At 43.8% G+C, this 28,000-nt stretch overlaps 1 protein-coding gene across 3 annotated transcripts in view; it reads left to right on the top strand.

The window, feature by feature from the left end:
- Plpp4 (phospholipid phosphatase 4) overlaps positions 1 to 28,000 on the top strand; it is a 129,271-nt gene that overhangs the window by 45,677 nt on the left and 55,594 nt on the right. For all 3 annotated transcript variants that reach the window (XM_074078194.1, XM_074078193.1, XM_074078195.1), the window contains exons 2-5: positions 4,371 to 4,479; positions 13,505 to 13,595; positions 18,701 to 18,764; positions 20,651 to 20,775. In XM_074078194.1, the coding sequence (XP_073934295.1) occupies positions 4,371 to 4,479; positions 13,505 to 13,595; positions 18,701 to 18,764; positions 20,651 to 20,775 (389 nt within the window). The remainder of the gene's footprint in view (positions 1 to 4,370; positions 4,480 to 13,504; positions 13,596 to 18,700; positions 18,765 to 20,650; positions 20,776 to 28,000) is intronic.

Genomic DNA, 28,000 nt, shown 5'->3' with positions numbered 1-28,000 from the left:
TGGGACTGAACTACATGCATCTGTTCCATTAAATTCACTTCTGTGTTTGCCAACTGCTTATGGAGGAAATGCTGATTTTATAATTAAGGAGTGACATGGAATTTCTTCTAAAATAAACTGATTTAGTTTCCAAAGGAATTTTGTCTAAATAAAAGTAGTAGTATAGGTAGAGAGAGAATAAGGTAAGACCAGCCAGTCCGATTCCCAAGTTGGGAAACCCTGACTTTTCCCTGAGAGAACTGGGTCTCAGAGCACAGCATTCACACAAATCCCTTTGGGGTGCTGTTTAGTGCAGATCTGGAGTCAGTGGGTCTGGGGAGGGGCCTGAGAGTCCCAGGTAAGGCTGATGCCTCGTGGGGCACAGAGCAGGGTTGATCTGCAGGTAAGCATCAATGGAACCAGCAGGAAGCTTGCTGGGAGTGCCAACTCCCGGATAGCCCTTGTGTTGGAATCTGCAGGTGTTTCCTGCACATGTTAAAGCTTAGGGACGTTTGAACTTTCACAGTGTTGCTGGTCCTCAGTGTGGAATGAGCCTCTGGTGAAGAGGTAGTGGAGACCACACCTCCACTGCTCACTTAGAAGCAGGATTTCTGTTTCTGAGTTTTCATCCCACTTTCAAACAGCACGTGGAGGGATGCTTCCAGGTCTGGTCACACCCTCTCCTGGAATCACCTTCCATTGCCTCCAGAGCTTTCCATTCCACTGCTTGCTCTCCCTGCGTCCATGTGTTTTGTCAAGTTCTTGGTCCTCTGAGTAGCTGCCTCACTGTCTGGATTCTCTGAGGCAGACGCTTTGGCTGGAGTGTGGCTGGAGGAGGGACACTATCTTTCTTAATACTGCTGCTCCCAGAGGATATAATTTGCTTGACAGATGTGCTCTGGCTGCAGCTACTTGGGGTAGGGTAAGGGATTGTGAAAAAGGATGGGTGCATCAGGCTTTAGAAAAATTACACGAGGAACATGAAACCTGAGAGACAGAGTGCGGGTGGAAGGAAGCTGCTCAGAGGTATGTCTACGTCCCTGGCTCTATGTGTGGAAAAAGTGAGGATCAAGAGAATGGAGCTGTGTGACCATTATAGTTAATGACACCCCATGAGTGGCAGGTGGTGTTTCAAAGGTGACCATATCCTATACATTCACCTGCTGCTCTGTGGTGGGACTCTTGCCATGCCCATGGCAAGAGGTGGAATGGATTTCCTTCCCTTGAGTTAGAAGTGAGTCTTAGGTCAGCTAGATTCAAGACTCACTCCTAACTAATAGAAGATGGTAGAATGGTAGACATGACAGTGTGACTCCTGCAGCAAAGTCAGAAGAAACCACTTAGTTTCTCTTAGGACACCTGTTCTAGGGAAGCCAGTGGCTTCACCTGACTACCCCCAGGACTGCCATGCTGGAGAGACATATGGAGGTGCTCCAGGGGTGGCTCCAGCTGGACTCCCAGCTGACAACTCTCAGCTGATAGCTGGCCTGTGGCAGCTATCTTGATGGGCAGCCTCGTTGAGCCCTCAGGTGACAGCAGCCCTGACCAATGCCATGTGCTGTGACCACATGAAAGATTCTAAGAACTGCTTAGCCCAGCTCCTCTCAGTTACTTGATCTACAAACTTACAAGTGAAATAAAATGCTTTGGGGTGCTTTACTATGTAGACAACATAACTGAAGTATTCCTGAAACTTTCATTATCACAAGTAGACTACATGATCTTAAAAACATTTTTCAAACAAAATTTGTTGTATGTCATTAAAATGTTTCAAGAGCTCTTGGAAGAAGGTAATAGGCTGTCACAAAGTCAAACAAAATCCTTAAAAATGTCTAGTGAAAATATTCATCTGTAGGCTAAAGGAATATTATGCTGGTGATAAAATAGTAAATTCTATTCGTGTTCTGTTAGGCATCTCGCCTGTATTCTTTCATTTAATTTTCTATTTAACTCTGTAAAATGTGCCCATTTTACAGATGAGGAAGCTGAGGTTCAGAAGTATTAAGGGAAGGACCCCACACCCAGAGCTGGGATTAGAACCATGATAGGCCTCATTCCAGGGACTGTCCTGCAGAGGCTGGAAGAGCTATCAATGAGGAGAGTTAAGTCACTGAGCCTCCTCTCTTTGGAGACAAGGGAGAGGGACCCATAGGGATCATTTAATTTGTGCTGGTGATTCAGGGCCCATCATGGGAGTGTTTTAAAATCTGCATCCTCAGCCCTGTCCATAATGTCTGTAAGCCTGGGGTGGGGTGTTCTCCAGAAGGGTCTGACCCATCGCCATTGGAGGCCTCTGATTTAGTTAGGCTTCCTCTGCGCAGGTGAGAACACGGAGGCCCCAGGAGGAGAAGTGCACCACTCGCAGCACAGGGCTGGGGTGGAGAGCAGCTTCCTGATGCCCAGGCAGGGTGCGTACTCCCATGCTTCTCTCTGCAGGAAGCACGGAAGGCCAGTAGCAGAAGTTCCTGTGTAAGGATTCAGGGCTCTCGGTGTGCTTGGGATCAGACTCTGCAATTGACATGGTCCAGGCTCAGGGTGGGGAGGACCTGGCTGGGCTCTGTGATGGTGCACTGCATGGGTTCATTTGGTCTCCAGGCAGATATTTAGCAAGTGACTCCCATGTGCCAGGATGAGTTGCTGGGAGCACAGTGGTGAGCAGAACCATCTCACTACCTCTTTATTCTTGAAATTACAGAAATACACAGATTTTTAGGGCTTGGAACCTCACAGTTAGAGGAGAGGACACAGAGAAGGGGAAAAGGAAAGAGGAAAGCAAGACGTGTACAGGGAAAGACAGGATGAATTTTAAGCTTCTTTTAAATACACAATAGAATTGAGTGTGAGATTGATCAAGTTGATAATATTACTGAGAAGCTGTCCAGAGTCCCAAGGAGAAGTTAAGTTCAGCAATGCCTGAATTCCTACAATGGCCCAGCTGTCATAGTGAGCTGAGCTACAACCCTGAGTAGCCCTGCCCTCTACACCCTCACAGTGTGGTTAAGCTGAAGATGAATCATGATCGCACAACATATCAAGACTAGGACAGAAACCAAGGCTGTGAGATACCTCATCCTGGCCGGGGCCCAGGCTATCTTCATGATAACTCCCTGACCCCATTTGCTTAAAACTGAGGACTTTCCTAGTACCCAATACTTTCTGTGCTAAAGGCTGTGGGGAAAACCAGGACTGTTGGCCACCCTAGTTAATTCCTAAAGGAAAAGATAACTGGCTTCCTCCTCTCTGCCCAGTACCCATGTGTTCCTCATCTTGGTTCATGGTACCCCTTTTCCTGGAAGCACTAGAATAGCCTATCCACTCTAGCCACAATCATCTTTCACCTGCATGTCCTTCCATGTGCCCTTCTCTTGGCCACACTGCAGGCATCCCTTGCCTTTCCTCCTCTGCTGTGTTCCATCCTCTCCACTGCCATGGCTAGCACTTTTGCTTGGATTCCCCATGCCATTTATAGAATATGTCATTGGCTCAAAATCAAAATTCCTTGGTCTGGCACTCAAGACTTGGAGTTTCTTGGTCCTGAATTTCCCTCTAGTTGTGTCTGAAGTCAAGGTCACCAGGTAGAGATTGGCCTAGAGGATGCTGATGGCTGAACTCCAACAAAGCAAGCTTATGCAGTCTCTGCCCCTCTCCTTACAGTTTCTCCCTTGGTAGAGACTGCTTTTCATTGCCCAACCAGGGCAGATCCAACACAAGTGGCTCAGTGGTGTGGATTCTCATGACATGAGAGTGGGTTCCCAGCAGATGAAGAGATGAGGAAGAAAATTGCTTAAAGCTCTTATATCAGCAGACTTAGAATACACCCTGTTTCCTTTTCTCTTTCCCTTTGTTTCCTCTTCTTGACAGTCCTTCCTGCTCCAAGCTTCCATCTTTTCATTCTTTTACTCTGCCCCCTATTGGAGGTTGTGGCTGCAGCATGGCACCATCTGGGTAACATGAGATAGAACAGGACAATTGGTGCTCCAGTGGAGACATTTGTTTCCTCACTTTTGGCATTTTTTCCAACTCAACCTCATTTCCTTACCAGAGACTGTGCTGCTGGCCTGGCTTTGCTCCCTTCTGAGCTACTATATTACACGCCAGCCCTCATTCACTTTAGAGATGGTTCTTAAAGACTCTTTAGGGCAGCCTCAAAGCCATCTCCTTACCCAGAGAGTTGATCCTTGATGGCAAGGGATGAGAGAAGAGTCTGAGTCTCTGATTCTTTGTCTTTCTCTGGTTATAATGGGTGGAGAAGCATCAATAGGAGCGACCTACTCCTCCTCTTCCCCAGAAGGCTGATGCTCTCCCCAAGGGTGAATAAGAGTGGCCTCCTTGGGTCTGCCTGCACCAGCAGAATGCTTAGCTTTCATCTACTTTTCTTTGTTTTATTTCAGTTTTACAGAGTTTTTGGATCCATTCCAGAGAGTCATCCAGCCGGAAGAGATCTGGCTCTATAAAAATCCTTTGGTGCAATCAGACAACATACCTACCCGTCTCATGTTTGTAAGTACCATGATTTCATGGCTGATTTGACCTTTCTCCCAAGTATGAACCAAACAGGCTTTCATTTTGCTTTTCTAACTCCTGCTGAAGAAAGCAATCAGCTTGGAGTAAAAATAAGGAGAGCAGCCCATTAAATTATCACTCATATCCAGATTATCATGGCCACTGTTTGGTCACGTGAGAAATTGTAATTGCCCAACACCTTGGAAAGAGAAGGGACTCACTTGGACGATACTGAGTTATTTCCAAATATTGACAGTAGAGAAAGACTAGAAGCCAGTGGCAATAATTTCTTGTCCCCTCTCCTTTCAGGATAAGCCTCAATTTTGCTAAACCCAGGCACCACAGATAGCTTCATTAACCCTTTTTCTGGTTCGAAGTAGTCAGTTGTTGACCACTGATGAGATCGCCCTGTGGTTTAACCTTTGGATAGTGTCTTGTGTCTCTCTCCTTCTGGAATAAATGGGCAAACACTTAAATAGCTGATGGGTGTATCAGGATTGCTTTTACCTCCACCTTCTGCTGTATGGAAGTTGCAGAATTTTACTCCTCACTTCCTGATGCCAGGCTTTTTGCTGAGAGTGTAAGGAAGGATTGCCTCACTTGGTTCCAACGTGTCATTATTATCCACATGTTACAGGTTCAGAACTGCAGTCCAGAGAGATGAGGGAACTTTTCTTAAATCACACAACTAGTGAGCAGTGGGGCCACATTCAAATAGCCAGCTTAGAGCTCTGTTTTCTGCCACGAAGCTCCTCTGTAGGTTGGGAGCAGAGTGTTCAAAACTCCTTGCTGATGTTAATTAACCCCTGGAGACTTGCCATTGAACCTCTCCTTTAAGTTCTTCCCACTATGGAGCAATAATGGAACTTTTGGTTGGCTAGCCTTATGGCTTAAAGGTTGATTCTGTTGGTCTGCCATTGTGCCTGTGCCTCTGTGAAGTGAGGTGACTAGCCCGGAATTTTCACAGAGCACATGAAGACTATTTCTGCATTTTTGAAAGAAATCCCTCTGGTTTTATGAAGGAAGCCTTATTAACTAATGATGATTGAAAAGATCTTTGTATCTGCAGAGTCCAAAATACCATGGACACTAAGATATTTTCACAATTACTTTTAATAATTACTTTTCTGCTGGAAAAGAACCTAGATTTATGTAAATCTAAGTAAATTGAATATATCAAGGGTAGGTGGGGGTAGGACAGAACCAGTACCCAAGTATTACAGTGAATTTTTTCTATTTCTGTTCTAATTTAAATTCCTATAAATCCTAGAAGTGTAAGAATCAGTGTGTGTCTCATGCATTTATAGCTTTAATGGGGGGCATCTGTTTATCATTTGTTCTTATTCTTCATAAGATTTTACATCTCATATGCTGTAAAACATAATTTGGAGATGGATGTTTATTGGAGATACTATGAGAAATCTGTGGCTGTGGCCTAGATTATTGAACAATAGATTATTTTGAAGACTAGGTACAAATGCCACAAATACTCTGGCTATACACACAAATAGGATGGGCAATTTGCATGTTGGCAGAGGTAGGAATGAGGCAGCAGAGAAGCTATTCATTGCTTCCATTCTCAGAGAATAGAAGGGTGTTCAGCCTCACACACTGATTTATAATCTTTAATCTTCTAGTGAAAGAAAGTCAGCCTTTTACTTTGTTAATAGTAATTGATGAATTTCATGCATATTTGGTCACAAGATTTAGTTTAGCTCCATAACAACACAAGGAAATCAGTGAATACATTTATAATACCTGCAATACGAAGATGGAAAATACTTTGTCATTCTACAAATTAGATTTGTTCTCCTGGATTTTATTAAAAGTTTAATATAAGGTATCATTTGTCAGCTTTTGATCCTCTAACTCCTTCCAGTGTTTGTAGAAGAATGTTAAGTGGAGCATATATTTTCACTGATATTTATAATAACTTGATTTCCCTTGAAAACTCACATTTCATTACTTCACACATAAATGAAATCCTGGACCTCTTTACTTTGGGTTGGAATGTTTTCTAACTTTCTCACCATGATGTGTTTTTAAAGGCAGCTGTTGTTGACCCAGATGTTTCTTTATTGGGCAGTTAGTGCCTCTAGAGTCATAGGGGTATGTGGGCACGTGTGTGCATGTGCGTGTGTGTGTGTGTGTGTGTGAGGAACCAGTTGGTCAGATGTATCAAGAAAACTAACAGAATACTGGTTAGTGATTGAGTTAAGTGTGGTTAAGTGCAGAATCAATGATAATAACATATCAGGAAGCTCCCTAACTCCCCCTTTCTCTGCCACTTCTTCAGCTCAAGTGGTGGGTCTGTGAACATGAAAGCCAGGTGTGGTAGGGTTGTGTAATTCCAGCAGCCTTTCCCCTGATGATGCAGTGTTTCTGCTGACCAGAGAGATAGGCTGAGAATTCTGTTCAGATGCACTGAATCTTGATGTAACATTTCCTGGGTATTCCCAAGAAGTTAGTCAGCTTTATGGAAATCTGCTCTCTCTTCTAAAGAGGTCACGGTTCCTTGCTGAGCATGGGATTTATCAGAGCATATTTAAGACACCTACTTTTTTGATGTAGGACAATTCCATTGACTTTGGTTGTTGCTTTTTAGAATACTCTTTGTTGATGTAGTCATCTCTTTGCTTGTTTGGAGAATATCCAAGGGAGTCTGCTGTAGGTGAGGAAAGCCACAGATGCTATAGAGGATGAGAAGTCCAGTCAGGTATGAGGTCCATTCTTAAGGACTCTGTAAGATCCTGGGGACAAGACAAAGAGGAGACTTGGGTAAACTTCCAGGGGACTTCATTATCTCCATCATCACAACCATCACCATCACCACCATCACCATCATCACCAAAATTACCACCATCACCATCATGACCATCACTGTAATCACCACCAGTATTATTACTGCCATGACCTTTACCACTGCCACCATCACCGTCATTCCTACCATCTTCATCACTGTCATCACCACTGCCATCATCTCATGACCATGACCATCACCACCATCATATTAATTACAGTCATCGTATAAGCTACCATGAAAGACAACATTTCTTGAGGGTAGGGACTGTATTTATCACATGACAGGCAGCATCTCAGTTAATATTTCCCAAATCCACTGAGGTCACACTTTTCTTGACCCCATAATTTCAGGATGAAAGCATATAACTTGTCTAGTGTCTTGTCCACATCTGTCAAGTGACTGGACCAGGACTAGAGCACTGGCTTCCAGGACACAGTCTTTCATTGGAGCCAATCTGCTGTAATGTTTCCTTGAGGACTTGGGTGAGGCAGTGATAGCATGTTACATATAGAAGAGCAACTATGCAAAGACACAGGCATGGGAGAGAAGAGGCCATGTGGGCCCAGCAAACAGGAGTTTGTTTCAAGAACCTGTGGAGGAAATCAATGTGAGTCAATGCCCTGTATAGCTATCCTTATCTCAACCAGCAAAATCCCTTGTTCCTTCCTATTATTGCTTATACTCTCTCTACAACAAAATTAGAAATAAGGGCAAAATAGTTTCTGCTGGGTATTGGGGGGGGAGAGGGAGGAGGCGGAGTGGGTGGTAAGGGAGGGGGTGGGGGCAGGTGGGAGAAATGACCCAAGCCTTGTATGCACATATGAATAATAAAAGAAAAATGAAAAAAAAAAAGAACCTGTGGAGTGAAAAGGGGAAGGAAACAGAGGTGAACCAGGTTGTAGACAGCTTTGGGTTGGTTATTACTCAATTCCACAGACAGTTAGGAAGCACTTGCTGTGAACCACACACAGTGCAGGTAATGAGGGTGCAAAGTTCAATAAGAATAGTCTGGTGGGGGCGCAGACACCAATGCAGGTCAGACAGTCCTGCATTACTGACAAACCTTTCGAGAACAGATTAGAATCAAGTAGTGAACTGAAGCATGATAAGTGTTCAGAAATTTCTTTCCTTAGTTTTAAAGGGGACATCCACCCAAGACCTACCTTTTGCTTTGTCTCTTTTGGCTTTGGCCACAATATGCCAGATTTTATCTCTTACAATCTTCCCACCACTGTGCTGTTCTAGAATAGGATGCTTCTAAGGAAGACAGAAATAAAGTCAGCTCTTTGGGGAAGAAACAAAACTGGCTTGTGATCGACAGCTTAATGGGCAGTCTCTTTTAAAAAGTCTTCAACAGCTCTTCCTTTGTGATGGGATGTAATGGTTTACTCACAGAAGGGCCTTTTCCAGGTGTCTGCATGTCCTGAAGTTGTCTTTATGATCACTTTACAGCACACCTTTCTGTCAGGTGCCTGAAAGGCAGGATCTTTGTCCCTTTATCCTGTCCTATGTGAGTGCATCTCAGTGATGGCTCTTCTCTGGCTAACATCCTGACATTGGGGCTGCTCTGGTTTTGATCTTTTCCAATCACTAAAGGCCCTTGGTACCCTTATATCCTTCCCCTTCAGACATGCTGCTCTGAGTTTTGTCACTTCCCAGAAGCATCCTAGGCAGCACAGCACCTGCAGCAGCATGGGGGCTGACCCACTTTCTGGGTAGAGCAGAGGCGGGGGAACTGAGGGTACTTCCTATGTTGGTATCAGGTGGATATATGAGTTAGGGACTTAGTTGGAGACACTGGTCATTTAGGTAAGGGCAAGGTGCCTAGAAAATTGTGCTCTTTCCTGTCCCCAACCTCCTCCTGCGCTCCAAGGTGCTTATTCACATCTAAGGGCACAGTTAGACTTGGGATGAATATGCTTTGATCCCAGGTGCCTGGGACAGATCCTGGTTCCCTATGGGATAGTTTGTATATTTGTTAACATTCTTTTCTGGGTTATGATGAAATAGTAGTCAACAGTTGGTATTTGCTGGATGCCAGCCCTTTGTTGGGCTCTGATGGTAGGCAGTGGTGTAGCTTCCAGAGAAGCTGCCAAAGAGCATCTCCCAGCTCCTCCACTTCTTAACTTTGAAATTTCAGAAAATCACCCACCGTTTTGGAGACTGCCTCATGTAAAACATGGCTTTATCATCATGTCCCTCCCAGGGTGTGGAGGGTATCATATTGGTGACAGACCTATGGCACTTTACTTATGGAGTATTCCATAATAAGCATTTGATATTCTGTTAGTGAATTGAATCTTAGCGATACTATTTTGCTGTGAATGTGATTCTATCCATTTCATAGATGAGGAAACTGAGAATTAAAGTAAAAAGGCTAAGTGGCTTGCTCAAGGACAAGTGGAGCAGATAAGTGTCAGCGCTGGAGCCTGAACCCACTTTTCCTTCTTCTGAGTATGTGCCATACAGTTTCTTCTACAGAGCTCAGCTTACTAGCCTGTGGAATAAGCCATGTACTAGGTCCCGCTTAATGATTTAGATTAGCATCTCATTATATGTGGATCATGTAGTAAATCGGTCTTTTACAGAATGTTGTTTACCACATAAGCTATTCCAGCCTCAGTTTCCCCATTTGTAAGATGAAGCTGTTGGGTGTAGTTTACTGAGATTGGCTCCAATCTAAGACCTGACAGCCCAGTCTGGGATCCTGGTCCTGCTAGCTGTGGTCCTTCATATGTTCACCTAGTTATCTGAACTTTGGATCAGCTGTCTGTACAATACGTACTATGTTTCTCCAAGAGAGTAGTGAGAAGATTAGGGGTTCCTCCATGACAGTCCTTCCTGCACTTGAAGCTACTCACTACTCAGTCATCCACAATTCATTGGCTATCCATATATGGAAAAATTACTTATTGTGTTTTATTTAATTGTTCTTACTTTCTAGGGTGAAAACTGCTGTAACACTGTGGTCAAAAGTACAGAGCTTCTTTTAAACAGCCTGGAAATGAAACCCCACCTTAGTACTTATTAACTTCGGACTTTCAGCAAGTTGCTTAACTTCTCTGTGCCTTAGGGTTCTATCCATTAAACAGGAGCATATTCCATACAGTTGCTTGAGATACTGATGGAGTTAATTTGTATGAAGTGCCTAGAATAGACCATGGTCCTTAGTAAGAACTCACTCCATGCTAGCCTTTGTCATCTGAACCTAGGGATGTTCATTCAGCAACTGGCACCACTCATTACAGGTGAGCAAAGCCAAGACTACCAAGGGATTACTATGTTCCTACACCCTGCAGAAGTGTTTGGGAGACCCGCTGTTCTCTCTCAGGTCCCATTTGATAAGCACTAACCATTCACTATCTTCCTATTCTGGGCTGATCCTAGAAATTTCAAACTGTTTGTAGCCATAGCAACATGAACAGAAGAAATAATCTCAGGGAAAGGGAGAAGAAACCCCTCCCCACCTCCATGTGCCTGTCTGTCTTCCTCTGCCCTATGGGTGTGGCCAATAGGACAGTAGCTTCTTCAGTCCTAGTGAGAGTGTGAGGGGGTGTGAATGGATGTGATTTTCTCTGCTTTATTGAGAGTGGGAGGTTGTGCACAGGTGTAATTCCTCCTGGTTAGTTGATGGTGAGTTGGTATGTGCATGTGTGAATCTCCCTGTTTGCCTATGTGGGGAAGGTGTGCACAGGTTGTGACTCCCCTGGTTTGCTGAGGCTGAGGAGGTCCTGGTTCTCTTTATTTCACTTTTACTCTTTCCACAGCTCTCTTGGGCCAGGAGCAAGTAGTTTTAGTAACGTGTTGGCTTTTTGGGGCTCACCTCTTGATACCAACTCTTAGTTGTAAGTATGGATCTAAGCTGGGGTAGAAAGTAAATGTAAATGTGTCTCTTTGGGTCCTGATTCAGGTATTGTGCTGCCCAAGGATGTGGTAGATGTGTGTCTAGAAAGAAGAAAGGAGAGTAGGGTCCAAGTGTTGCCAGGAGAAGAGGAGAGAGTGTTGACAGCTGCACACAGATGCTTCTGTTGAAGGCTCTGGGTGGAGCTGCACACTCTGGCTGAAGTCTGTAGGTCCTTGCTAGAGGAACTCTTGAGGTGGGGAAACTTGGGCCTTCCTGGTTGCTCAGTATTTACTCAGGAAGCAATTGATTGATAGTCCTAGAAAACATTCTAAAAGGCATCTATCTATCTAGGACATTGAAAAGTCCATTACATTAAGCTCTCTCACTCTCTCTCTCTCTCTCTTTGTGTGTGTGTGTGTGTGTGTGTGTGTGTGTGTGTGTATGTGAGTGTGTGTACACAGTAACAGGCAAATTGAGGTAGGGACCAATGTTAAAGGTGAGCCCTGTGGCCATCAAGCCCCCAGCTGGGAGTTGCTGGGTGACTCTAATGACTTCTCCAGCTCCTACACCTGGTGTCCCATCTCCATTTTGGGCCTGGCCTTCCTACTCTGAGATGCCTTTGATAGCCTAGTCTTTCCTATTCATAGTTAATCAGGGATTTTACTTCTGTCTAGAAATAAACAGAATATGCCAGCATGCATTGTTTTGTAAGATTTTCTCCTGTTCTCTGTTGTTCTCCTTTCTAAGGCTTTACTTGGTGATGGGGTCAATACAGGGCCATTCACAATTTGGTCCTCAGCATTAAGACCATTTGAGATGCTTGCTAAAATTGCAATCCCTCGCCCTGTCATACACATATATTTGAGGGACTCAGCATGTTAACATGCCATGCAGTTGTTCAGGTGTGAGTCGCCCAGGAAAGTGTGGAACCTTCACAGAGTTGCTAGAACTGACTCACAAGCTCCTTCTGAGCAGTCCCCAGGAGTTTCCTGGCCTTCTCTACTCCTGCTCTGAGTCTCTCCCTCAGGCATCCATGTTCCCCACTTGTGTCACATGCTTCACTTGTCACTGTGTACAAGACTTGCTTATTTGACCTTCAAACAGCCCATGTCATTCAGAGTCAAGGCTGATAGGGAGACCATCAAACTGATTACACCACTTGTGATCACAAAAACACTGGCAAGTGGAGAAGGGCTTTTTGGTGCCTCATATACAGACTCTGAAGACAGGTATGAAAGCGGAGTCCCTAAAGTGATTTGAGCTCAGTTAGTGTGGTTGTAGTGTATAGAGCATCTCAAAATATTTTGAAAGATCATGTTATTTTGGATGAAATCTACATTTATATAAAACATTTCTCATCCATGACTTTGTCCCATCAGGAAGTCTCCAAAAAGTGACATCTCACCACAGTACAGATGAAAATTTCCAAAGTATGAACAGTGTTGGTCCACAGTTATCACATCCCCACCCCTCCCACAACTGACTTCTAGGCTAGTCATGTCATGGATTTATGTGATCATGGTCAGTCCCCTCTGGTATTGTTCTTCTGAAAAGGTAGTTATAAGGAGTTAACAAAAAAGTTTTCCTTGGCTGTTGGTATGTTAAAAACAACATACTAATTATGGAAAGCTGGATTAAAGGCTCTATATGGGCAGAAAACTTGGCCTCCAAATCCTGGCCTTGCTCCAGGCCTCACTTAGTCCTCAAACCCAGAGAAGATGGCCACAGAGCTATCATAAGCATTTAAGAGACTCTGAACGTCATGGTAACCAGAACAGATACTGCCTCATAGTAGGCTTTCAAAGAGTCCTGGTTGCATCTCGATGCTACCAGCTTAGTTCATTAAGTGTGTGTTGAGCATGTGTGTGGAGGAAGGGGCATGAAGGAAAGGAAGATGGAGGACTTTATACAAAAGGGATAATCTCTAATCTACTAAAGAAATGGATATTCAACAAAATAAAAACCCACAAAGGGATTGAACTGATTGACTCTAAGCAAGTTCACATTCTCATGTTGCCAGAGAAATGGGAATGGGAAGCTGACAGCCCTCCAAAGAGGAAAACATGAGGGGTGTTACTAGCAACAATGATCCATTATAATTACAGACTATTCTTTTCTGTTTAAAAGGCCACCACTTTAAATATGGCTCCAAGCAATTATAAATCAATTATAGCCTATAATCAGACCTTTGGTTTTCCAAGTGTGTGTATTCTGTATGTAAGTATAGATAAATCCCCCTTCTTATTTTGAGGTGAGGAGTTCAGTAAGACCATTCTGTTAGAGAGTTGAAATAAGCTAACAGTGTCTAATCATCAATCAGCCGTTCTGAGAGCAAACTGATGTCCTCATAAGAGATTGTTTGTTATTTCTTCCAGGCAATTTCTTTCCTCACACCCTTGGCTGTTATTTGTGTGGTGAAAATTATCCGACGAACAGACAAGACTGAAATTAAGGAAGCCTTCTTAGGTAGAGTATTCACAGTTCCTACTTTAGGGGATGGGAATGAAATTAATTAAACAATAACATTTAAAAAAAATCTCAGTTGCACCCAGATTGATTACCCTTTTGGTCAAATTCAGTTCAAGAGAAATAAGACAAGATCAATTCCAAGGCCAGTTTGTAAGTAAGGGATTTTCAGAGGGTGTGCTGGCAGCTGTCCTTGGTGCTGAATGCTGACGTGTGACATCGTATCAGAAATCCGGGCCACTCAGTTAAGGAGGCAGAATAGGGAAGCTCTTGGGTCGGCAAAGCAAATCTGAAATTGTCATCACTGACTGTTCAATCTCCCATTTGTGACTAATAGGCCCACATCATGGGAAATTCAGAAATCATCATTGGCTTGAGACAAAAATGGGCAAAAGTAGGTGCAAAATAAAATAGTAAGCCCCATCTCACCTTCTATTTGGGGACACTTTGGCAGTTAAGTCCCTGTTATAATGTGAAGAGTGCTCCAACCTTTGTCATTGACTATAGTACTATCATTATAAATCCTCCCCAGCCTGAGCCATGTCTGCATGTGACAAGAGTTGACATTTTGCGATTGAATGTTTTTCTATTCTGCATATTAATCAAATGCTGAGTGAATGACAGGTTTGAGAGATAGCTAATACTATTTGACTTGTTCAGCAAACACAGTAAATTAACCTGTAGCTACATCTTCAGTTCTTTGATCCTGAGGAGAACTGAATTAGGTTGATTTGTTTTGATACCTCACATCACATAAATGTTATCCAAATCCTCACCCCCAAATCTGTGTTTGGTACGTTGTATGTACTTGCCATCCAATAAGTCAGCAAATTTGGAAAAATGAGATTCCTCACTGAAGAATGTGTTTGTTAATTAGTAGGTTTTGGGGAAATGAAAATGTAGCAAAATACAGCCCTCCCTTTTCTTGGTGAGGGAGTGAGTGTGAGGCCTAAATCTGTAGAATAGTCAAGGGGCTGGTTTTATATAACTAGACTTTAGTTAGGTCCTGTCTAGTTGAAAAGAATAGCATAACAGTATCCCTTTCAAATGAGCTCAAATAAATTAGGGGTTTAACTGCAGGGCTAAAATAAGCAATCTCACAGCTCTAAGAAGAGATGGGGAAAGTACAGAAGTGCCTTAAAGGGACTGCAGAGAAGAAATGGGGCATCAGAGGGGAGAACCCCTGACCTCGTCTCATGAGCAACTCTGTCTGAAATATGCCTTCCCTCTTCTCCTTCCCCTCCTTGCTCACTCTTGTGCCTGGACTTCATTTCTGTTGCCCTCTACCTTGAGTTTGTAGGAGGTTTTGTGTTTCTTGGTCTAGACTCTCTAGAGGGAGACTCTGATCCAACTCATTCCTCTAGGCCAGATACAAAGTCATGAGTCTCTGGATAGGCCAAGGTTGCCCTCCTTCAGGTTGGGTGTATGCCCATGCTGTTCACCTGTGTGTTGGGAGTTTAGTCATATGACCTTGACCTCTTTAGCTGATGGCAAAGAGGTCAGTGTCTCTGAGAAGGACATCGGTGCCCTCTGACACTTGACTCAAGTAGCTAGATAGTGTTTGGACAAATATCACTGTGGTTCCTAACACATCCTTTTGGGAGCCCTCTTAGTTGTCCTAGAAATCCCTTTACTTCACTCTTTATTCCAGTTGCTCCCTTGGCACAAAGGCCCAAAATAAATGACAATGAGTAAGAACTGTCTACTGTGGTGTGGTTATAATTTACCGCCAGCTTTTGGAGCTGATCTATTGTGATGGCCATATTTAGCTTCTAGTACCCTCTCTAGATGTTTTCATTCTCAGCTAAGTTTCTCTTAGAATGGTGTTTCAAAATTGGACACTATACTCTGACTCCTATATGTTAACTGAGAAGGTGGAATTACTAGATATTCTGTTTGCCTAAATAAATGACCACTGCCCTATAAAAATGATCAAGAGCGCCCATTGTGCATAGGGTTTTTAAATAGTCTCTGCTTTTAAGAAGGCTTGAAAGTAGGGACTGGGAAGAATGATCTTTAAACACCAAGGAATGAAAATTAGGTATTTTCTAAAGTCTGGCATTTGGGGTTTTTCTTGGTGGGGGGGCAGTTAGTTCTTGGGTTCCTCCTTTACTCAAGTGTCTTCAGCAGACTTTAACCCTGGCTCTTAATTGGGACCCAGATGCTGACTATGTCTGTGTACCTGGTGCTGGAAGAGATGAGTGACAGGTAGGTGGCAGGTTGCAGCACAGCCAGGTCTGTATAGTGGAGAACCCTGTTATGGTTCTGTAGTACTGAATTTCCTGCAATAACAAAACCTCCCAATCCTTGGATATGCTTCTAACCAGTAGTGCCGTCAGTATGAGCTCCTTGCAAACCAACCTGCAGGATGCATTGATTTTAATTTCTTTATCCAACATGGTCTGGTTTGTCTTTTTGATTCTTCTGTCAAACTCACAGTGTTGTGGGATGCTGTAATAGCAGCCTGTGAGTCAGACCTGCTGGGCTAGTGTTAATCACCAAAGACTCCTGATTGGGGCTGTGCATTTCCCAGCTTGTCCAGTCCGTCGACTATCTGATCTAAGCACAGATTTCTCTCTGGTGTCATGAGAGGTCCTTGCAGGGTTGTGTCATTTAGATGACAATATTAATCAGTTCTGTTTACTTACAGGATACTGAAATAATTTTCATGCTAAACACTGTCACTCTAGCTTCCCATCCTTCTCTGTCTCCTTCAGATATTTGGATCAGTGAGTTAAGTTGAGGGCAGTATGTGGTGAGATCACATCCATACATTTTCTACTCAGCTACTTCACATGCCTTGAAGAACTGCTCTGTTCTGTGATAAGCCCACCTGGCTCAGAATTTGGGGAGCATAAAGTGTTCTGGAATGATGCAGCTGCATATAAAGTTCACTATGATTTATGATGGGAGATCAACTAGTGATGCTCATTCTGAGACAGCTTATCTGTGCCATGGCCATACTGTAACCAGGATAAGATTGAGCCCAGCCCTACAAACCCAGCAGGGAACCTGCTGGGCCAGCCCTAACAGGGAAAAGACCAGAGACATTTCCTGGCCATTTCAGTCTGTTAATTGTCTTGGCTCAGGGAGAGCATACAGCCAAGATATCCCAGGGAGTTTTCTCTCCTGTACAAAAAAGACCTCTCAATTGTGTTCTGAACTTTTGAGAGAGAAGGAAGCTGGTATCTTAGGAAAGAAAGGTCTGTGTGTACAGAATGCAATCTGTGGATCTGTGCCAGTCCCTCACACTCAATTCCAGTGTGTGCTCCCTGGTTTCATGCTTGGTGTTTTGGTGGCAGCATTGTGTTGACTCATGTTTTGCTCTCTGTGTGGGGCCCGTCCCTTCTGGCCACCACACTCAGATATGGTCAGTTTTTCCCCATCCCCACATCAGTGATTTGTTTGCTTTGACAAAGGTGTTCATTTCAACTTCTCTCCTGTTCTTATAACTTGTTAAAAGCCGGTGGCTTTGTCCCCACCACTGTGGCCTGTGCCCTGGGTGATCTTGTTGGTCATTCCACAGTACTTTCTGCTTGTAGAACAACACATTTGTCTTCCTTGATGGCCATAAATTGCTTGAGGCAGCTCTTTCCCGAAAACTGCTCCTCCACTGCTCTGTTCATACATAAATCTCAGCTGGTATTGAACAGTTAATATTTGCCAATGGGAAATGGTAGCTCACATATTTTATTGTTCAACAAAGCAATGGAATGGGACTTCAGTAGGTTTTTATTGCTTATGCAAGGCATTTGACCTTCCCTCACATTGATGATAATGACTGAGCCTTTTGTGTGCTCCTGATAAACCCAAGGGGAGAGGTGCAAATATTTTTTTTTTGTTTGCGGGGAAAGCTCTGTGACTCCTGTCACTGGCACCCTTTGGATGATCTGTACTTCATCCAGTGGAATCTTTCCAAGAAGCTTAGAGAAGTCTCCCTAGACTGTATATTTTTAAATAATGTATTGCAGAAGTTCTTGCAATTTCAGATGGCAAAAAGCACCACCTGAACTCTTCACTTTCTTGGAAACAGTGATTTGTTTGATAACAAATGGGCAGCTGTTGACAGGTGGTAGGTCAACAATGAGATAGTGCCCTGGTGGGGATGTCCTATTCTGCAATAGGATTCCCACAGCTGCTCTGATTAGAATTATGTTTGAGAAGGTTTTCAGGAGGAAATAAAAATGTTATGTTTGTTGCTACCAGTAAATGAAGTTCTATATGCTGTACTATTAAATCTGTTCGTACCAGCCCAGAAAATGATAGATGGGATCTTCTATGATGTTGAAAACTTCAGTCAAGGAGGAGAGATAAATTTCATGTCACAGAGACTTGGAATTTTATGTCTCACTCTCCAAATTCCTAGTCCAATTATATATTGCTCTAAAAACAAAGCTTCCTTCTGGTTTTAAAGTATTGCTTCATATCTCTATAGTAATAAGTTCAGCACTATGATGTAAATGTAATAATGATGATGGTGATGGTGATAATGATATTGATGGTGATAATAGTGATGGTGGTAGTGATGATAGTTATAGCAATGATAATGATGTTGGTGGTGGTGATGGTGATAACAATGATGGTGGCGATGGTGATGTGGTGAATGATGGTAGGGGTAATGACAGTAATGATAATGGTGGTGATAGTGGTGATAATGATAATACTTATGATGATTGTGATGATAATGATGGCCATAGTGATGATGGTGATAATGATGGTGGTGGTGGTGATGGTGACAGTGATTGTGATGACGGTGATGGTATGGTGATGGTGATGATGGTGGTAATGATGGGGATGGTGATAATGGTGGTGGTGGTGTTGATGGGATGGTGACAGTGATCATGATGGTGATGATGGTGGTGATAATGGTGGTGTTGGTAGTAATGGTGACAGTGATTGTGAAGATGGTGGTGATGATATGGTGATGATTGATGGTGGTGTTGATGGGGATGGTGATAAAGGTGATGGTGATAGTGACAGTGATCGTGATGGTGATGATATGGTGATGGTGATAATGATAGTGGTGGTGATGATGGGGATGGTGATGATGATTTTGTCTGGAGATCCAGCTGGTTATTTTTATGTCTGTTGGTTTTGTTTTATAGCGGTGTCCTTGGCTCTTGCTTTGAATGGAGTCTGCACAAACACTATTAAATTAATAGTGGGAAGGTAAGTTCCAAAAAAACCAAATGACAGACTATCAAGGTCACCTATATAGGAAGTATGGCTAGAGGACACTGGCTAGGACAAATTTGAGCTCTTCTGGTTTTCCCCTAAATTGTTGCCCCCTAGGTTTTCTATCTTCAGCACAGATCTTTTCTCCTTTGAATTATGAACTCAGTACTTTAGAGAGCAGGAGATCCAAAGCGAGAAAATGTGTTCCAAAGCCCATCGCTGGCATTTTTAGAGCCACTCCAGGGACTAGCAGACCCATTTACTTGTCACGTTGGGCCTTTAATATATAAATGAGGTTACTTATTTCTTGTTCTCTTTGGGGTGAGATATATGGATTGGCACTTGAGATTATAACATATTTCTCTTAGTGTCCCTGAGGAATGATTTCTGTTTTGCATTTATCTTTCCTTCTCCTCTGACTGCTGTGGTAGGAGCTTGATCTCTGTAGAGATTGGAAGTCCAAAGACCTGAATTGAAGACCTGACTTGAACCATGACTAGCTTTTGGCCTTGAACAAGTTAGATCCTTTTTCATAACCTTAGAATTTATTGATTATCAACTTGGAGCAGGGTGCTGTGCTGTCGGCACTGAGGAGTATCTACGGTCAGTGTGCTGTCTGGAGTTTGCTTACAGAACAGTAAGCAAGTTCTGTGTGCTTACTGTTACTGTGGGGCCTTGATAAAATGTTGACTTTCAAACCTCCTCCTCTGGCATTCTGGTTGAGTAGGTACACAGCCACATTGGAGAAACACTGAGTCAAGGGAACTCAATAACATCAGCAGCTGTGATAGCTTATTGAGGTCTCAGATCCCAGAGTGGGCAGAACCAGTGACAGTGTATATCAGCTGTGGCCCAGTATGAAGAAAAAGGGTGCTGTGTTTGCAGCATTAGCAAAGCCTCACCTGTGGTAGGCATTCAGCTAATACTGGTTGAATTGCTGTGAAATAATGGACTGTCATCCCTCCACTTGAGAATCCTCATCTGAGCAAGAAGGTTGAGCATGGGGAAAAGCATGTAGGCACAAGACTTGATGCCTATAAGTTCTGGTGTTCAGAACTTACCATTGCCGCTTACTGGTTGTGTGTGACCTTGGGCAAGAGTTTCACCTTCCTAAGCTCCTGACAGTGCCTCAGGGATTTTCACAGGAGTCGCATGGTTTGATGAACATGTGCTGCCTAATGCTGTGTCCACATCCAGTAAGTACTGGATAAACATTAGCTGTGCTTACTGTGGGAGACTTGGCTTCAGGGCCAGGGCCACCCCTCTTAATGTAGAGGTCTGTGACCCATGCCCTAGGCAGAGAAGCCAGCAGGGGTCACTGAGTTCTCTGCATCATGCAGCAGAGCTGTCAAAGTCTCTCCATGAGGTTAAGTGACACCCATGGTTTGAGGAAGGGCAATTGGCCATGAAATTCAGAACATAGGGACATGAGAGGCTTGGAGTCCTGGATTCTAGAAGCAGTCTCTGGATTGGCAGAGCAGTAAACTGAGGCAGGAAGTACTTTTTATACTACTGATGCTATGCTTAGATGCCTTTTATAAGTCATGTTATTTGATGCTCAGGACCTCACTTTTGACTAGATATTAATTTCTCCATTTTATGGATATGGAAATTGAGGCTGGGAGAGGCTGAGTGGCCTTTCTAAGGTCACAAAACTAGTAAGTGGCAAGCAAGAGTTCCAACTCAGGTCTTTCTGACCCCAGAGCCTGAGCTTTCCAGAACCAACCACCATATTCAGAGGGCTCCATGGGGGGAGCTCCAGCTTTGGTGGCAGAGGGAACTCATGAAAGGGGCTGGGTCTGTGGGGAGGCGGGCTCAGCTTGGGGCTCATTTGTGATGGCAGCATTTTATATTGAAAATGTCCATGGTGTCTTTTGTAGACCTCGTCCCGATTTCTTTTACCGATGCTTTCCAGATGGAGTGATGAACTCAGAAATGCACTGCACAGGTGACCCTGATCTGGTGTCCGAAGGCCGCAAAAGCTTCCCCAGCATCCATTCCTCCTGTAAGTTCTTGGCTGGGACTTTCTCTAGGTCCTCTGCTCATGTTTCCTGACCACTTTCTTGGGGGAGTTTAGGTGGAGAGAGAAACATTGGTATGTGAGTGTTAAGCAAAGTTTGTTTTTCCTCGCTGTAGTGTGGTGGCTTAGAAACAAGATGTTCAACAGAAATCATAAGCTTGCAGACAAGGTGCTGGAGTTTACAAGCATGTGTTGCTTTCACGAGTTCAGCAGAGTGTAATGTGTGGCCCTTTGCCCTGGACAATACAACTCAGGAACTTGATGGTGCAATGGAATTAACCATATTCACTTTAGTTTATTTCTTCAATTAAGGACCTCTCAATGAGTTAACACCGTGGAATATTCACAGGCCATGTTAGTCTAAAGAAATAACTCCTCTTCTCCTCTAGTTTCTTTGAGACTGTAGTGGGTTGAATACAAATATGTTTAAGTCCTAGGCCCTAGAACCTATGACTGTGGCTTTATGTGGGAAGTGCGTCTTAGTTAATAACACTGTATTATGTAATGGAAATTTGCCAAGAGAATAATTAAGGATCTCTCAACACACACACACACACACACACACACACACACACGCACAGAGAGAGAGGAGGGGAGAGAGAGAGAGAGAGAGAGAGAGAGAGAGAATACTATGTAAGGAGATAGTTACGGTCATTTCCTTGATTCTATTAATCATCCACTATATTTTTTATTTAAATCCACTGTTTTACTTACTGGAAAAAAAGATAAGAACTTTGAGATAAGATCATCTTGGATTTAGGGAAGTCACTAAACCCAATGGCAGATGGCCTTCCAAAAGACAGGCAGGGGAGGTATAAGAAAAGAAACCTGGGTGAAGACTGAGAGCCTGCAGCCACCAGGACCAGAGGATGAGGAAGGATTTCTCCCTCAGAGTGTTCAGAGATCCTGATTTTGGACTCCTGGCCTCCAGAACTGTGAGAGAATGAATGCCTTTGGCTTGAAGCCACCAGGTTAATGGTAATTTGTTGCCGAGGCTCTAGGAAGTAGATAAAGAGATTCAGATCTAACACTTAGTGCTATAGGGTCATGAAGGAGTAATGGAAAAATCCATTACTACATGAATGCTGCTTTATAATTCCCACGGGGTTCTTGTGGAAGGGGCCCAATGATGTGTGAAGATGTAGGTCTCCAGGGTCTTCTGGGCTCCTGTCAGTCCTGCCCCTTGAGGCAGAGCATCCATCTTGACTTGCTTCCTTCCAAATTCAGTTTTCCTCCTTGATGTCACAGTTTAAGTGAGAATGTATTTTGAAGGGGTTGGAGGCAGCAGATGCAGGGGTTCCTGCTGTGTTGAGTAGGCATATCCTTATTCTCAGGGATTTCCAAGTTGTTTCCAGGGACCTGGAATGGCATTGTCATGGGGTCAGCTCCTGTTTGCTTATCATCTGCTTCCTTACAGGCTCATTCAAGTCCTCTGTTGCTGTTGTTATTGTTTTGTGGGGTTTTTTGGTATATATTGTCCTCCCAAAGATTTAGTGCTGAGTTTTAAGAGGCTTCAAAAATGAAAAGAACTAAGAAGTGAAACGCTTTCCTAAGATGGAAAAACCTTAATCCTGGCTTTTTGAGTAGCTGTCTGAGGACCATAGTACAGGTTAGTGTCTGCTGTTGCATTTGAACTTGGACAGGAAGTAGCTGTTATGTGAATACCCCAAAGAGCTAGCTGACTGCTAGATGGCAGAGATTAGTGGCCAGCCATTATGGAAATGTTTATTTAAGATGAACTCTGTCCTTTCCGGCCACCAAAAGCTGGCTTTCTCGCAGCGCTGCCATTGACTGCCTTGCAACGTGTGGCTGGTGGTGATCTGTGCTAGACAGGCTTCTTGGCAGGCTGTTACTGTCTCTTACCTCAGATGCTTCTTAGAGATTTATGTTTCTAGTTGGCAGACAAGGACTCCTACCTGGTCTCTAGGCTTTGATATTGGCCTTCTCATCTGCTGTCTTTCCCCTTTTTGTGACAAGACAGTGATTGGCTAGAAGGGAGCTGCTGAATCTAGTTGGGAAACCACTTGTGCTGTTTTCTGGATTTCTGATGGGGGCTAATGGTGTGACTTTTTGCTCCTCAGAGTGGATGACCTCAGTGGCTCCTCATTTTATTACAGTTTCCTAGGCTGGACTTGAGGGCCTGGCAGAGGTGACAGACTTCCTAGACCTACTAACTCCCGGACTAGGGGGACAGGAGTATTTCTTCTGCTCTGTTTCCTGATAACTAGGATATAATCCATATTCTTCATATTCTCCTATCATGCTATAGAACACTTGGCTTTTTTTTTTTTAAACTTAAGAACAAACATTGAACCAGGTTCCTGTAGCTCACGCCTAACTACTTGGGAGGCAGAAACCAGGAGGATCCGTGGTTTGAAGCCATCCCAGGCAAATATTTTGTGAGACCCTATCTGAAAATTCTCAACACAGAGCAAGATTGGTGGAGTGGCTCAAGTAGTAGATAGCGTGTCTGGCAAGCGTGAGGCCCTGGGTTCAAACACCAGTACTGTCATTTTTTTAAAAAAGAACAAACATTGATTTTTGAGGGGGAGGGAGACCTAAGGGTCTTGTTCTTAATCTCCCATAAACAGTCAATCAGCTCTCACCCGGAGTGCCCACGTGGCACACCTCCAGCAAGCAGTATGTCCCCATGGTGGCATTCTTAGGGGACTTGCTCTGCAAGCCAGCCTATGCCCTTTGAGCAGATACCACAATTGTACAGAGCAGGTGATTTCGTTTAGGGAATCTATCTTGCATCGCAGAATCTCAAGTTTGATTGGGTATTGATTCAACTTCCAGGAGAAGGATAGAGGTTACAAAGAAAAATCACTAATGCCCAGTTAAGCTATTAAGAAACATCTGTCCTGTAAACAAGGTGGGAATCTGGAACTCTGAATAATGCAGAAGTGTCCAAGTGTCAGCACCTGATGGCATGTGGCCCATATCCAGTGGCTGCTCATTTTTATAAATTAAGTCTTTGGAACACAGAGATGCCCATTTTTCTACACACTGTCTGTGCCTGATTTCACTTTAAAATGACAGTTGAATAGTTGCTAAAGGGACATACGACCCATAGAGCTGAAAACATTTATTAGGTGGCCCTTTGTGGAGAAAGTTCATCAACTCTGCAGGTGACCATGCGGCAAACCCACAGTATTAAACAACATTACTAAGCCGGGTATGGTGGCACAGCCTGGAATACCAGCACTCAGGAGATGGAGGCAGGAGGATCATGAGTTTGAGAACATAGCAAGGCTTTGTTCTAAAACAAAACGAAACAAAACAAAACAAAAAAACAGAAACCAAAAAAAAAAAAAAAGCAACATGAAAGCAAGAACAGCACATTCAAACTGGGCATGTGGGTTGTTTCATTTTTAAACAACTCTACTGCAGTACAAAATGGGCAATTCATGTTTGTGGGATGTACTCTTCAAATAGCAGAGAAGTTCCAAAAGGTGTATTTGGCTGAGGCTCAGCAGATTCTTCTTGTGCCTTTACTGTTTAGGAGGTATTGACCAGTACCTGGGAAGGGGACAAGAAGGTCGTGGCCATGACCTCTTTGAGGGTGAGGGCACACCTTAGAACACCATGCCGTGCTCATGGATTGAGGGGCTGAGCGTCCAGTGCCACTATAGAAGCACTTTCTTCCGTAGTTCCCACCACGGGGTAGAGATTAGTTCTGTGGTTTGAGACTTTTATGTTTGAGGTGTGTTAATTCTCTTTAGCTGTGTATTGAAGTCTAAGTTAAAAATCATTTCCATGCAGGATTCCAGTTCACAGTGTTTCTGAGATCTCTTCTCTCTCTCTCTCTCTCTCTTTTGAGACAAGGTCTGTTTTAGAACTTGCAACCTTCTTGCCTTGGCTTCCTGACTGCTGGAATGACAGGCATGCCATTATTGAGGGCTCTTTCTTGAGCTCTTCTTATTTTCAAAACAATCACCACCTTGTTCTTTTCTTCATGGAGATCTGTGCGTTTGCAGGTTTCACCTGCTCCCTGCCTTCTCTGGGTATCTGGTATCGAGCTTTCTTTGGATATCTGGTGTCCTCGGCCAGATGTTCTTGCTCTGGCTGCATGGTTAAAGCTAACTGGACTGAGATCACTAATTGGATGAGCGGGAACGAGCTGGCTCCACTGGTTGACCCTGCACATTAGGCCTCCAGCTGAGGCGCCCAGGCTCCTGTGGGATTGCATGAGCCTGGCACTCTGGGAGCCCTCTGTGCTCATGAGCCACTTTTTACACTTGGACTTAATCTCCCTGTTTCAGTCTGCTTGTTGAGCTGTGTCCTCTGCTTTTCTCTTTTCACCAAGCCCAGAACCTCAGATGGCTAAACCTCTGTCTTCTTCAAGAGTTCAGGAGGGAGTCATTTGCTGGCTTTGCAAGACAGAGAGTTTAGCTTCTCTTTCTAGGGTCTTTCTGCTTCCCTGTTTTGACCTCTTACATCTGCTTTCTGAGGTGCCTGACACCTCTAGCCCCTGAGCCTGCCTATGGACGATCTGCTCCTCATTAGCACTGCCCCTTGGTAGCCGAAGGGCACTCTGTCTTTGGCTGTGCATGTCAGTAGCCTCTTGGCCACCTGCTTTCCCTCTGCAAACAGTGGTGTGCAGTTCAGGTGCTGCCACATGGAGTCCCTGCTCCAGTCCTATGCAACACCCTTGAGGAAGAATTCCTTCTTATTTAGGAACCCCCAGACTTTCCTCTGATTAGTTGAGGTCCACTTGCCATGAGGAGGGAAATCTGCTTGCTTAAAGACAACTGATTCTAAAGGTCATCACTTCCAAAAATACAGCAGCAACACCTAATATGAGATTTGACCAAACAGCAAGTCACCACCACAGTGGAGCCAAGTTGACATATTTTCAAGTCAGAAATGCCATCAGGGTGCTCTGATGCCTTTTTTGTAGAGTTGCTGTTTGCTGTTAGGTTTTTGTTTGGCCATGTTGCTTTTGACTGCAGAGTGTGCATGCTAATGGGTCTTTGCAGACTGAGTCTGGATGTCTGCTCTTGCTGAAGAAATCCAAATAGGTTTTTGCTATGAAGGGGGAAATTATTGCAAGATCTCATCCATGCCAGATTGAACTCCACCAAGCATGAATATTCAATGTTCTAAACCACCTGCCTCTAAGATTGTCTAGGAAGCCTTTTGCAGAAGGCGAGGGGAAACGGGAGAGCAGAGGAATTTGCAAGAGTCATTTGTTTTGCATCATCTTATGAAGTGAAATTGCTGACAAGGGGTTTTTCTGGTAGACAGGATGCCTGAAAACTGCTCCTTTACTCTTCTTTTAAGCTTAGGTTAAAGGGTCTGGGCTGTGTAGGTCATTGGTTCAACCGGAACAAATTGGGGGTTCATTTGTCTAAGGTCAGCCCACCTCGTGTGGACTTCCAGGTTTGCTATCATGCCAGAGGACATCAGCAGACCTGGCAAGAGCCCTTTTATTATCCGGCATTTCAAGCATGTTGCAGAGGTTCTGAGAAGCACCTGCACTTATCTGACCACGTCTTTCTGCCAACCCAAAAACTTGGCGCACGGTGGAAGCTTTGCTTTTGGCTTGCCAAGGCCTGCAGGGAATGAAAGCTCACAGCAGAACCAGTGTTTCTCAGCCTGATTTGCATCATCACCCCCTCCTCCCTCTGGAGCCTTTTAGACTTTCCTACCTAATTCCCACCATGAGATTTTAATGTCATGGATTTATTGTATATCTGTTAATGTACTTAAAAATGAAAGCTCCCAGGTTCACAGTCATGTCAGGAGACATCAGCAAACTTGGCAGGAGCTGCTAAAGGTTTTATTTTCAAATGTCAGTTTTGTCCAAATGATTGTAATATCTAAGATGTTTTTCATCTTCCCAAGAACTGGTTTTCATCCCTCCCCAGGGTCAGTTGAGGATGACTATTGTAGAAGTTCTTAGCCGGGCAGTTTTGCCCCCAGGGGTATTCAGCAATGTCCAGTGACATTGTAGGTTGTCACAAGTATGAGTGAAATGGTAGTTGATGCTACTGGTGTCTAGTGCACAGAGTCCAGGGACACTGACGAGTGTCCTACAGTGGACTAGACAGCTCTGTGACAAAGAGTTATACCATCCAAAATGTCAATAGAGTCCAGGCTGAGAAGTCTTGCTCTAGGGCAGTTAGGCCACATGGGAAGAAATTAGTCATTCTTGTGTTAAATTCATCTACTCTCCAAGTTCCTGGTCTGAATAAATATATTATTTTTAGAAATAATATTATTTAACTCAAGATACTGTTCCTAAAAGAACTGGTTCACTATTTGAGTTCTATGAAAATAACATCAGGGTCAGACTAAAGGTTAAAATTGAAGTCTAATGCCTCGTTCTTTTCCTTCCTTCTTTACTTCCAACTTTTTATTATATAAAATTCCAATTATTATATAGAAGAAAACAGAATGCCTAATGAATCCTCGCTGATGCCCCAGGGACAACAGTCAGCTTTCAATGATGAATCTTGATTGTCAACCTGGTTGGATGAGAAGCGCCTAGGAGATTAGTGAAGAGCACTTCTGCGTGTGTTTGTAGGGCATGTTTCCAGATAGGATTAACCAGGGAGAGAAGACCTGCCCTGAAGGGTAGGTGGCACCGTCCAATAGGCTGGGGGCTTGGATGAAACAAGAGGGGAAGAAGGGGAAGCCACTAGCACAGGGACACATATGCTCTCTCTCTGCTTCCAGCCACCATGGGTTGAGCAGCTCTACCTCGCCATAACCTAGAAATGACGGACCAGGGACTGAACTTCTGTCATAGTGAGCCAACATAAACCTCTCCTCCTTTTAAATTGTTTCTCTCAGGTATTTGTTGCAGTAACAGAAAACTAACATACTGTTCTTTTTGTTTCCTTTTTTTTCCAGTACTGTGGTTTGAACTCAGAGCCTCAGGCTTCTAGGCAGGTGGTCTGCCACTCAGCTACAACACCAGTCCCTTTTGCTTTAGTTATTTTTTGAATAGGGTGTCCCTTTATGCTTGGGCTGGCATGCACTGCAATCCTCCTATTCACACTTCCCTCATAGCAAGGATGGTAGGCATATGCCACCATGCCCGGTTCTTATTGGTTGAGATGGGGTCTACAGCACTTTTTGCCAGGGATGGCCTTGAACCATAATCCTCTCAATTTCTGCCTCCCAACAGCTAGGATTACAGGCTTGAGCCAATGTGCTTTTTTCCACTACCATTGATTGGTGATGACAGTTTCATTATAGA

The sequence above is a fragment of the Castor canadensis genome, chromosome 7, assembly GCF_047511655.1.
Source record: "Castor canadensis chromosome 7, mCasCan1.hap1v2, whole genome shotgun sequence".
Classification (NCBI taxonomy): domain Eukaryota; kingdom Metazoa; phylum Chordata; class Mammalia; order Rodentia; family Castoridae; genus Castor; species Castor canadensis.
Note: the sequence above shows the minus strand (reverse complement) of the source record. Positions and strands in the feature narration are given on the sequence as shown.